This window comes from Stylophora pistillata, chromosome 12 (assembly GCF_964205215.1).
Source record: "Stylophora pistillata chromosome 12, jaStyPist1.2, whole genome shotgun sequence".
Classification (NCBI taxonomy): Eukaryota; Metazoa; Cnidaria; class Anthozoa; order Scleractinia; family Pocilloporidae; genus Stylophora; species Stylophora pistillata.
Window position 1 is genome coordinate 9,134,218 of NC_142530.1, and position 12,834 is coordinate 9,147,051.

General features: G+C 37.5%; 2 protein-coding genes across 5 annotated transcripts in view; both read left to right on the plus strand.

The window, feature by feature from the left end:
* Positions 1-323: 323 nt before the first annotated feature.
* LOC111328557 (uncharacterized) lies at positions 324-3,269 on the plus strand. 4 transcript variants are annotated; one of them, XM_088741031.1, is made up of 6 exons: positions 324-524; positions 743-991; positions 1,213-1,285; positions 1,479-1,553; positions 2,081-2,132; positions 2,457-3,269. In XM_088741031.1, exons 2-6 carry the CDS (start codon positions 779-781, stop codon positions 2,611-2,613), a joined length of 570 nt encoding a protein of 189 aa, XP_088597157.1. In that variant the 5' UTR covers positions 324-524; positions 743-778; the 3' UTR covers positions 2,614-3,269. The 4 variants fall into 4 exon arrangements, with proteins under 4 accessions (XP_088597157.1, XP_088597155.1, XP_088597156.1 ...); XM_088741029.1 differs by having other exon boundaries at positions 325-592; XM_088741030.1 differs by having other exon boundaries at positions 325-524; positions 748-991.
* A 4,744-nt stretch (positions 3,270-8,013) lies between these two features.
* LOC111328507 (uncharacterized) overlaps positions 8,014-12,834 on the plus strand; it is a 34,652-nt gene continuing 29,831 nt past the window's right edge. The window contains exons 1-2 of the mRNA XM_022932953.2: positions 8,014-8,174; positions 8,425-8,574. Of these exons, the coding sequence (XP_022788688.1) occupies positions 8,553-8,574 (22 nt within the window). The 5' untranslated portion in view covers positions 8,014-8,174; positions 8,425-8,552. The remainder of the gene's footprint in view (positions 8,175-8,424; positions 8,575-12,834) is intronic.

Here is a 12,834-nt window from a genome sequence, read left to right on the forward strand (position 1 = left end):
TGATCTGCTGGGTAGCGATCACTGTCCTTTAAATATGGGCAAAATATCAGGGAAGCCTGATTAAATGCTGAGGGAAGGAGGGGGAAGGGGTAACCTTGCGATGGACTGGGATACCATCCAGGGGTGAATAGTGACATACCAAGTCGCTTTATACTAATTGAAACCGATTGAAACCGGGATAAATTATCCTTTACCCCCACTATGGTGGTATGCACCAACAGGGAGTATAAGGGTGCATGGGCTTTTGCCGTTTTATTGTGAAGAATTTGCTCAGAATTGTTTCTAGGCATAAATTTTTTTATCTGAAGGGTTATTATTTGTGGAGAAACTGGAAATCTTTAAACACCCTTGGGGAGAGGGGTGTATTTCAGTGTTTGTGGCAACCCGCGCAGAGGCTCGAAAAGGCGGGAAAACCGTAGGATGACGTCACATCCTGTCGCGCGTGTGCTGGACAACAACAACAAAAAATAGCAGAAGAACAGAGATAGAAAGGAAGACAGATTTTTATTAGTGTGCTTTGCAGGGTAGGTCAAAGTCAATTACATTTCGTAGCTTTAGAACGTGGAGAACTTCGTTTGATAGCGCTTTAAAGGTATGCTAATTAAAAAATTTCGTAAAACTTTTTCCATTACTTGTTAGAACTTCATTCTAGAGTAAGGTTAGACGATGTTGTCGTTTTTCCTGAATTATGAAAGAATGCAATTTGGCTTTATCCTCACGATTTTTCTGTTCATTTTGTAAGAACAGCGGCTATCCAGGTTTTGTTCCCACCGTCCGAATGGCTTTGAAACAGCTACCGAAGAATTCTTGCAGCAAAGACGATTTTCAATTATTTGGGACAAACATGAACTTTCAACCGACAAATGACATTCCTAATCCCCCAGATTCGCGAAAAAAAGCTGTACAACACGACAAAGTAGCGCCACGCTATGAAGAAAGCTTTGTACAACCGGAGCCGCCGAAGAAACAGAAAGTCATTCATCCAAGTCACGTAAGCTCACTAAATCTTCGATCCATCAATCCATCAATCTACTTTTCTGCCACTGAATGCAGTGGAGGGCCCTTCCTTGCGTATAACCTTGGGAAAAGGTTTTCCGAAAATATAGCAAAAATCACAGACCTGTAAATACTGATGAAAAAAATTTTAGAAAAGATATTTTTTCTAACAATGTCCTTATTGACTGATAACAATCGCTCACTTATGGTTTCTAGGTGGCTCAAGGACAAGATCAAAGTCAGATAGGCAACACTTCAGATGATATCAAATCACAAGTACTGCACGGAGGTGAACCCAAAATGAGTCCAGTCACTGTCCTTCATAAGCTTTCGTTACTGTTGCTGTAGGCCTTCATTCGTGAGAAATCCTTTCGAGTCCTTAATCATGTTCCTAACATCTGGTCTGAGTGGTTAAATGATTAAATACTAGTATTTGACCTTGCTAACTACTTTTTCCCTATCATCATTATTTTTTCTTGCAGGTTCCTTTTTGCAGCTTGATAGTAGGGATTCGGGTAGCAGTGATGAAAAATCAAAACTCGAAGTCGTGTTGCGAGGTGTGTCATTTTGGTACACGATGCTCTGACTGACTTCACCTAATAATCCTTCAATAGATAGGGGAACCACCGTACATGATTTGGTTGGTTTCGGGTGATTTCACAATTCGGATTAACCCTTTAACTTCCTAGATCTGTTAGTTAATTCTCTCCTCTAGCCACCGCACATTTTCTTGTCACCTACTTACGAGAATTTTATGTTAGATCAAGATAACAACTTCTTGCTTGAGTTTTCTCATTACCTGTTTGCTGGATTAAGTATGGATAACATAAGGAGAAGTTACATGTCGATCACTTCTGGAAGTTGAGGGTTAAGGTCGATAGGACTGAGCTACGGGAAGGTTGTTTTCAATGGGGAGAAAGCAATACTGTAGTAACAGGCCTTTTTTAAAGAAAACACAAGTTATAGTATAAGCACTCAAACACTGTTTGGCAGGGGGAAAAGAGTCGAACTGTCATGTGTTTACGGTATAAGTTTTTTGTCTATTGGCTCACTGTGTGTGTGGTCGTTTTCTTTTCGTTCACAGAACTTGGTCAGGACATGAAGATGGTACATTTGAAGTGGGCACAACCCTTCGCGTAAGTTTGTTTTAAGAGTAATTTCCTTATTCGTCATACAGAAACAGACTTACCATTATAAAGATCGTTTTGTTTTAAAACCTTTTACTAAGCATTATTGTCTTTTAATAAAACGCCACAATTATGTGGAGTTCTGATGTTATTTTTGATAATTAACCATCGACACAGAATTTTATATTTATTTTCTTTATGCAATTTGTGTTGTGTCTTAAAAAGGTATGGTCTTCCTTAAAAAACACCACGCACACATATCATTTGTTATAAACTGACCCAGTCTCTCAAACAATGACCTCATTGCACGATTTGCTTTTATCTTTCCTTCAGGGAGGGTGAGTCTTTCGAAGGATATTGTCCAATCAGGCTTGACGAACTTCTTAAGGAAGCTCTGAGGCTTGAACAACACCTAGAGAAACAGAAAGAACGCCTGAGGGAGAGATTAACTCTGATTACAAAAACCCTTCAAATGCCTACCATGCAATGAACCGTATCTTAAACGTAAATTAACCGCTGTTAAATCTTTTAGCTGTTAGCTGTCTATTGCGATGGCCAGATTTACTAAATCACAGTTGAACAGAAGGTTTTTTCACCTGAAGACAAAACTTTATTGGAAACCTGTCAGACTAATTATGAACCAATGACTGGTCAGTTACCGATGGAAACCAAACATTCTAACATTTACAATCACTTTTGCAGTATTTAGCAGGACCTTTTTAGTGGCGATGAAGTGAATTCGCAAGCAATCTTTTTGTTTTGGTTACAGTGACTTTCCATTACGTCAGTTACTTCACTTTTATCATGAAAATTTACATTTGTCATTTTCTTCGTTTTTCATTCTTGAATCGCCTTAAAAAGGGGAAGAAATACAGAGATATTTAATATTTAAGTGAAGTATCCTCGCTGATACTTGTATTTTCAGACGACGGTTCAGCGACATAAATATTTACGGATTATCCGTGATAAAAGGCTTCCCTGAAACAAGGTTAGAAATAGAGTGCATATGTTGATTATGAGAAGTTCAAGTTCAAAACTTCAGTTAAGATGACAGTTCGCGACAAGTGAAGTGATGTTACTTTTTCCGGATGTTTGTGGAACATGTGACTTTGCTCACGTTTAGTAAAAGCTTTTTATATTGCCGGACTGGTAGCTGAGCGTTTTGGACAGCCACAAATATTACCGATTTTCTTATTTGAGCATACCTTGGAATCCTCATTGACTGACAACACAACAGTTGCCCTCACACGTGAATTTACAAAGTTCGTTTTATCCGTTATTCATTTCTTACGGTTTCATACGGAAAAAAGTAAATTAATAATTTCCTCCTTAACTTGCCACTGCAAGTCGTAAGGAAATGGCTTGGATGAAACTGTGGCTAAAAATAGGACCTCGTTGTTTATCGTATTCACAATCTTTGCAGTATAGATTCTAACAATTCATGATATGACAATCAAGGTTTTTTGAGCTACTTAACGACACGTCTGGAAATGTTTGATTGCGCAGAAAAAAACTGTACATGACAATGATCAGTTTTCGACAATCAGATATTATCGAGATTTCTGTTTACATTTCTCCCCCGCTTAAAAGGTTTAATAATCATATCAACTTTTTCCTCGACAAGTTTTAATTGTGTCAACCGGCTTTAAATAGCTTAAGGAAAAAGTCACGGTACCAACATAGATCAAATGTTATCATATATTGTTTTTGGACTCTCAGGAACCCAGACATGTCCTTCTGTCAAATACTACTTGGTCATCATGAAAGCCTTGCTCAATATCTAGACGATGTTCATTTAGACGCTGAATTTTGTTAGTTTGGTGAGATCTTGTCCTTTCTTATACAGATAAGTTTATGTTACTGGACACTGAACGCTTCGGGTTAGTCGTAATTTGGTTTGCATTTATCTTAGCTGCTTTGACTTGCCGCGATACGGAAAACAACGGCGAAGAGAAATATCAGTCAACTTGGGTCGCCGCAATTTGAAACAATAACGCCATAAAGCATGTTTAATGACAGCAAATATCTTTAAAAAATCAGCGCATTCTCTTCGATTGCGCTGGTCGATTATATTCGATGTTGTCGGAACGAGACCAAAGTGGTACGTAGTTTACACTTTGTTGACATTTCCAACTCGGGCTCAATCAAACCTTTTTATAACGATGGTATACCGAAAGTAGTGAGCGCTGATAAGACTCATTTGGTTTTCAAAACAGGTTTCTAACACGTATCTGTGACAAGTAAGTGTACTGATAAATCTATTTGTCAACTTTTCAAAATAATTTTATGCCCTCTGTAAGGAGTACTATATTTGGGAATGAGAAAATCTATGCTGCCAAACTCACTCCCTGTCTGTGAGGGTCACACCCTAATAAGAGTGTAGATTAGGTCTCAATGATTCTATGAAAACAGTTCTTTCTTCATATTCTTTGTTAATATCACGATTTACTGCTAAGTTCTTGCTGATAAGTGGATTCAAGTATTGATAAGAGGCATGTTCAAAACGGTCTCGTTTGGAATTTCCTGACGAACTGAGTGCAAACAGTTACGTCAGAATGAGATATAGCTGGTATAGCGGTGAAGAGTAATGCAATGGGCTGTTTCTCGTGGAGAATAATGATTTTGAGCGATTTCATTTGTATGGGGTGTGTTGGTAAAATTGAATCAGTCACTGGCTTGAAGACTGATGGCCCTGAAGGGCAAAGGTCGGTGCATATGTGCACATGCACGAGGGGATAAATGTGCAAGCGAGTGATTTCATATGACTAACTATTCGTGTCTACTGCTCAAGACAAATGCGACTTGTCCTACGAGTTTCAAACTTGCTTGAATTCTTGAAAAAATTCACAACTGACCTTTCCCTCCAACTTCTTGTGATGTGATGGTCGTCCATCGATGCGAGATTTTCTGCTTTAAGCGACATTCTTCCCAATGAGCTCTGAGTGGTGCAGACCTTGTAGATTTTCGATTTCGCCTCCTGAATAACGAGGTTGAAATGTTATTAAATCTATCCTCTCTTGAGTTAAAATTAAAGGCCCATGGTTCACGTGGTGCACGATAGGACCTCCTAACTATACCCGTTCTTACCTTAGCATTTTTTTTTTTCATAAAATCAATCTCTAAATAGACGCGGCTTTATGATGTCTTTATACCACATAAAGTAATTGTGTGTCTTGAACAGGGCCATGGGTTGAAACCCTCGGCGGCACATTTGCACTCAAACTTGCCTTTAAAGAGAAAATTATGCTCTAGAAACCTTGGAGGACTTTTCGGTATTTACGTGACCTCGCGGAGGCTTGGAGGATTTAAGAAAGCTCGACAACTCTCTCAACCATGTTTTCGCTTTCCCCTTTCCGTATTTCTAGCTCGAGAAAGAATCAGGCGCAACTTGAATAAAAGCCATCTGACGAGTGTTTCCTGTCTACTTTTGAAGGCGCTCGAAAGGGCAGCGAAAGATTGCTCTAAGTAAAACTATATTTATACGGTTCAGGATGACGGAATTTTCTACCAACTGAAATATATGACAGGGCATTATTTTCCTTACAGAAACAAGCAATGATTTTTCGTTCCGGGCTAGTCTATGAAAAGCTATCTTGTTTTTTTTTTTTTTTGGTTAGGAGGAAGCCGCTGTAAAGGGACCTCGCGACACTGAGCGCGGAGCAAGAAAAAAAATTATTATTTCTCCACAACTAGCCCACCCTCTTTCGTGGTTGGGTTCGCAAAATCGTCGAAATCCTCTAATCCAAGGGAAAATAGAAAGCTATGAACAACCTAATCTATTTACACGAATCTGTCGGACCTAATCAAGCCAATAAACTCAAATGGATTTATTCGCACATATCCCTCATAAGCAAATTCTTGTAATTGATTCTTAAATAATTGTTAAAACTCCTCGTAATTGTTGCACAATGAAATAAACGGTACACGATCTGAGCAACAGCGTGGAAGGAAATGGGTAAGAGCGCCCACCGTCAAAATATTAATTCCTTTTTCAACTTCTTCTGTATGGTCTAAAGATAATTTTGGAGTTTATCCAACGATGCCTCTGCTGATCACTGACTTCCTGTAAGTATATTCGTTTTGTATTTTCCGCCGGAATTAGCCCAGTAATTCGAGGGTGCTGAATACTGATTTAATTATGTTTGCCAGCTGGCTCTTGGCCTAAAGCAGCAACGAATAATTCAGTATGATGATCGAACCAATTTTAGTATACCCTGATTCAGAAAAAGGAAGCAATTATTTCTGTGGCTCTTATGTTAAATACCAACCTTTTCCTAACTTATGCATCCTTGTCTTGGCAAAAGAGATGGATCCCCTGAGACTGAGAGTACTACGTATACTGCAGGCAGTGTATTGTGATATCAGTATAATTACAAGGTCAAGCACAGGGTACCCACACATAAGGTTAACGTTTGTACATTTGAATTTCGAGGGAAATGAAATACTTCGTGTCATCGTTTTGACTTGCAGTGGACATTCTCATCTGACACTAAAATTATTGTAGTTTTTCTTGGTATGTCGTATATTTCTATGGCTGGACACAAAGAAAGTTTGCTATTTGAAGTGTTCGGCAACCGAAACACATTGAGTGCATAGTAGAACGACTTCATAAGGTGAAGCAAGTTTTTTTCGTGTTAAGTGAGAATATTAGTCGTATGATATTATGACGCTTTTTGATTATCCCATACACTTTCTCAAAATCAAAATATTCACAGTCACACAGCGGGGTTTGTGTGGGATCCCTGTGGGTTGGATCAAATTAACATTGACCTGAGAGATGAAAGAGCCCAATTTCTTTGCAGACAGTAGTGACCAGCTCTAAAGCTACATCGTACGTTAAATTTGAAGATCTCAAATTTTACGCGGATTTACAAGAAAATAGTTTCCTCAGGTTCAACGTTTTCGCGGGAGAAAAGGATGAGAAGAGTCTTATTATTTTTATTATTTCTTTTTTGCGGCATTTTTATCAAAGATAATTACTAACTGTTTACCGAGGTGGAGGTGGCTCATATCCACCGCTAGCCACCGACACAGAGATGAATACCAGTTTTTGTGTATACCAAAACAGTGAGATGGTATGACGATTTTAACTCATTTACTTTATTCGTGCAAGGATTACAATATTTTCGGACACGAATCCCCTGCGCGAATTCTCGGAGATGAAGCGTAAAGGATATTCGGAGTTAAAGTAGACAATCAGAGCGCACCCTTTTCAATCAGGTACGCCTCTATATAGGAAGGGGGGATTGCTCGAGAACCTTTTTCCTTCGCACGTTTATAAATAGTTCGAGTTCTTTCTTTTTTACCCTAAGATTGTGACGAAAATGAATTTTCGCTTTGATAGGCGCTAGAAATTTACTTGCGGTAACTTTCGCTAGCACGTGGTGACAGCTTTCAATGGCGCGAATGCGGGATGTCAAAACGTAGAAACTTGGCAATCAGTGTGGTCCTTTTATCTTAAGATCATTGAATAAAAGTGCTGTTTACTCGAATGAAGTGCTCATTCTCAGTCGAATTAAACTTAGAAGTCACAACAGTTGTGCCGATAGACAAGTACACAATCGTGCCTCTTCTGTAACCTCTAGGACATTCTGTGTGTTCATAATAAATCATTGACGTCAATTGACGTCATAGTGGCTTGCTTGATCCGTGAACTGTCCACGACCCTTGATGAAATGGAAGATGGCCCTTGATGCGCCGTAAAATTTGACGCAGTTCTTCCTCGTCCAGCGATCCTCTTCTATTTTGCTTTGTTCCCGCGTCAGTAAAAAATTTCGTGCGGCGTATTTTATTCATGTGGCGTTTTATCAGTAATCTACTGCTAAAATAGGGCAAGCTATATTTAGACTTGAATACTCTATGGCGCTGTATATAATAAAGGTGCGAGAAATAAGGCCTGGATTGGGCTAGGAGAGTCACGTGACGTTCTTTGCCTTCCGATCAATGTTGTTCTCCAGCTAGACGCTTTATACTTTGCCAACTTACTGTATTTTTAAAGTGCTCGGGAGCAATCACGAGACCGAAAACGGGCTATATTCCTGGGAAAGTTAGGTAAATTTAAAACTTTTCTTTTTCGTTTATAATTATGCCGATTCGCTTCCATGGAGGCGAGAAACGCTCGGAACTCAACGCCATATCGTTTAGAACGAACATAAGCTCAACTTATATTCAGCATAAATTTGTCGACTTCATCGATCTTACTCAAACATTACACGCTTTAGATATACGGCAATCTGGTAATTTAAGGGCTTGGTTATATATTTTGGTAAGTTTCGTTGATGATGCAGTATTTCTCTTTCAGTTAGTAAGCCATGTTTGTGTTGAACTGTGCTGGCAAGGTTGAGGGAATTTTTTAGAAGGCACCCGTAACTCGAACACCAGTTCTTCACCACATTCCTAGAACTCAGCTGATGTAGTAAATACCTGACGATGGAAAGAAGAGGCGAAGCAGGTATTTTTCTCTATTATTTTTCCTTTTTTGAAAATCAACGATGACTTCTGGGCTTTCTGCGATAGAATAAAAATAGCTTTTCATGCGATCATGCCTTTTGGGCCAGTCGAATAGTAATTCAGATTAGAGACTCGATAGCCGGTTATTCCACGACTTCAGTTTCTCTAAGTTCATATTTTTGCCCGCAGCCCCCAAAATTATCATCCCGAAGAATAGTATTGGTGTTTTCACGGCCAGATTGTGACAAAAATACAACTGACCTAGAGGAGAAACGGTCAACAATTTTCTGAATCATTTTTTTCCGCGACGTATTTCTACCGGTGGGAGATACTAAGTGTATTTTGCATTTAAAGCTGACCGGAAGATTCCGTTTCTGATTACGCCTTTACCCTCGGTTGCCTTTTTTTGTATACCATCTGTTATGACAGCTTTGCACACAAATTTGCTCACAGCGATCTAGCTATTCTACGCGCGAGTTTAATTTGAATTCTACGAATTTTTTTTTAACCTTTCCATCTGATATTTTCTACCTGTGGAAACAAGAATCTTTACAGCAACTGAAATAGAGCGAAAATTATTAAATGTAGGGGTTTGAACAGTTTAAAGACAGCTTCGAAAAACCACTTTGTTGTGCACTAGGGCTACATGTAGGTAGCAGGCAGACATAAAACATCGCAAATATATTTCATTTTTACCGCTTGAAAGTGCTGATTCAATAAATGTTTGTAGCACATCAAATTTTGCACATGATCGTTATTTTCATAACTCAGAGGAAAGCAAGTTTCCAAACTAAAAGGAAGTATATTCGTGCAGCCATATATTTCAACACAAAAGGATGACTTGTTCGCTTTGTATCTTGATTTCAATGTTTCATGTTTCAAATCGGTCTGTCATCTTTGAAGTTTGAATCAGTACATTGTAAATCTTATGGAAAGCTTTGTCATACTGCAATGGTGAAATTTGACAGTCGTGTATAAAAATCATGTTTTGATAAAGCACTTGAAATATATCATTCATTTTGTAAACAAATGGCTTCTTGTTGCTTCGTTCCTAGTTCATTGGTGTGTACATTATTTGCTCAAGTTACTTTCAAGCTTGTGTAAAGTGTAGCAAATCAAATATGTCTTGTTACATGCGATGCAGGGCTTTATTCTTCCAACATACAGCTGTTTTAGTGAAAACACTTCCATTTTGCACCATTTCTGTTGCTGTTATTACAGTATCATAGTTTTTACAAGAGTTTTACATGTGACCGTTTTCTCAAACTTTATCTTTCAAGCACAGTCTTATCAAATTGTATATTATGTGGAGTTCCTCAGCTTGTCCTCTCTCTTTTTTTTCTTCTTTTCTTTTTTAATAATAATAACACATTCTTAGAAGAGAAATTGGTTTAAAACATGTGCTTAACACCCTCTTAAATTTTTTGCAGATATCAAAATGTATGTGGTCTTAGTAAGAGTGTTGCCATCTGTATTTGCAGGATGCAGAGTAGTCCTTTTGCCTTGCAGTACTCTGCTTTTGTGCATATTACATAACATTAATTGATCCATCACAACAGATGCGGTACCTATAATTAACAGAGTAACATGTGTCTAATATATTATTTTATAGATGTGTGGGATTCTACTTGAAGATTCTAAACTGTATAAATTCATAAATATTGTCTAGAATAATTTTGGCTTAAAATTTTGATGGCCAAGGTTGCTTTTGATTCCCTTTCTTGAAATTGATCTTTGGTTTTTTGCATCTTACCCTCCCATGAGGTTGTACAACTGATACTTTTGTGTACACTGACATTCCATGCTCTGATAAAAAAAAACTGTTTTTTTTTTTCAAAACTTACATCTGAACTAGTTTGGTCTAAAATGCAACTAAAACTCAGTTTTATTTTCTGTACTTGTAAGTGCTGAAATTCGACCCAGAGAGGATAAAAATGCTTATAGTATTAAGCATTCAGCCGTTAAATATGTTGACATATATGTAAACACATCTTTCAAAGTGCAAAGTCTGCATAAACAGATGAATAAATTTTCTGGGCATTACTGCAGTACTTAGTTCGTGAGAGGAAGTGTAAAGTAATATGCCACATTCAACGATATTAGATAGGAGTAGGTTTAGAGTGAAATTGTGTTCATTTCCTTCCAAATATTAAGTTCTAAGTCCTTAAGAATTTTCAACCAGGCTATTTTATAATGTGGGTTTTTTCAGTCACACAATTTTGCATGCAATTTGGAACAGTTGGGCATGAGTAAGACAAACAAAATTCAGTAAATGGTTTGAACCCGGGGGTAACATGTGAAGGTGTAGTCTGATCGTCCGGGTGAGTGTAGTCCTGAGAAGGACTGTTGTCGGTGGCAGTGACTGACGTTTCGACAACCTGTGCGGAAGTCATCATCAGAGTCAAGTGAATGATTGTTGTCAGTAGAATGTTCTTATTCCAGTTCGTGTACATGTCCATAGGGAATTGTACAATTGTACATGTCCATAGGGAAGGGAAATTTGTAGTCCTTGAGAATATTACACATGCCTGTGTATGGCAAATTTCATGAGAATTGTCTTGCGATGACTGATTAGTGATCTGTATGAAACAGTGTCAGTAGAAATCGCCCTTCATAATTCTGCAGAAGTAAAGCATATATGTCATTTGCAAGGATAACATATTCAAACCAAATTGAGCATTTTCTCAAAACTATGGCATTCAGTCAAAACATCAATAAAAAGTTCTAAGCCCAGCTGAAGTGTTATTCACCTTTTGAATTATGTCTTTTTCTGCACCTCTCATCTACTGGGTGAAAACTGCATTTCTCTTGGCTAATCAAAATGATGAAACTTTTTAACCCTTTACACCCTGACATCAGAATCCATATTCTCTGTACTTTTCTCTATACATTTCCTTAGAAACGGACAAGGAGAATTCATTTAACAATCAAAGCTTGTAAGGCTAGTGATCATTTCTTTTATTCTCATGATCTTAATGAATGATTATACAGTGTTCCTCACTCTCAGGGTTTTAATGTTTAATGCAAATCTATGTAGTGGAACCCCAATAACACCAACCCAGTTATCTTAAACCCCCCCCCCCCCTCCACTTACTCTATCAAGATCTGATTTCCTTTGAATTTTACCCCATTTTTACAGTCATTTATGATTGGCTAACTGAGAGTCCATGTTAACTTAAACCAATTCTACTTGTACTTACCCTGGGCTCAAATTTTCTCTTGACTGTTAATTTTAGCTTTAAGTAGGGATTGCAGTTGATAAACATCAAAATGTATATTTGTATCTTATATTTGTATTGCTTCTTTTTACTATATGAAAAAATGTAATTTAAAGTAAAGGGCTTCTGATTAGCTTACTATATTTATGCCCTTCTCCATCCTCTTATCTTGTTTGTAATTATTCCATAGACTCGAATTTGTTGAAATGGAGGAAAAAATAAATACAATAAATACTAAATAAATAAATACAATACAAAGTACAATACAAATATTAAAGCATAGCTGATTGAGATGTACCAACCTTTAATCAGGATTGATAAAAATGTGATAACAGTTATGAAAACATAATTTGTTTCGCTAAATTTCTCAATCTAAACATTTATTTTAAAGCTCTTTTTAAACAAACTAAATGTCTGAAAATAACCTTTGATTGTGTTGGAATGGTGAAAATGTGATTCCTTCTAAATTATTGATGGTATGATTGAAATTCAACACCAATCCCACCAACTCACCATTTTTCACTTGCCTTAGGAGTTTGAATTAACTGGGTTCCTCTGTAGCTAAAAAGTAGACATTTCCTTCTGACTTTTCTCTTCTCTTTACAATGTGGTTCCTGCTTTTCTTCTCATCAGGTTTTGTGATAGGCTTTATTCCTCTACTATTTTTCAAATTCATTCTTGTAATAGTACTAAAACTGTTGTTTTGTTCAGTGAAATTCCAGTAAGCAGTTTTTTTTTACATTTATCTTTTGGGGATAGGATGAACACACACAATGGAAATCATCATCAGAGCACAGACTTAAGTTGTCAAAAAAAATCAGTCACCACCAACAACAAAAATCTTTGGCAGGACCACTGGTCTCCTTTTCAGGTGGTAACTGATAAGATCTACCACATCTGGTACCTATTATTACTGCCTAAAATAGCTTGGAATTCTTCAAAAGTTTAGCCAATAATAATGTACATGATAGCATTAACCACTTGTGATTGGCAGATGAATGAGTCCATTTTTCATCTAACACAAGTGTGAAGTTGTAACATGA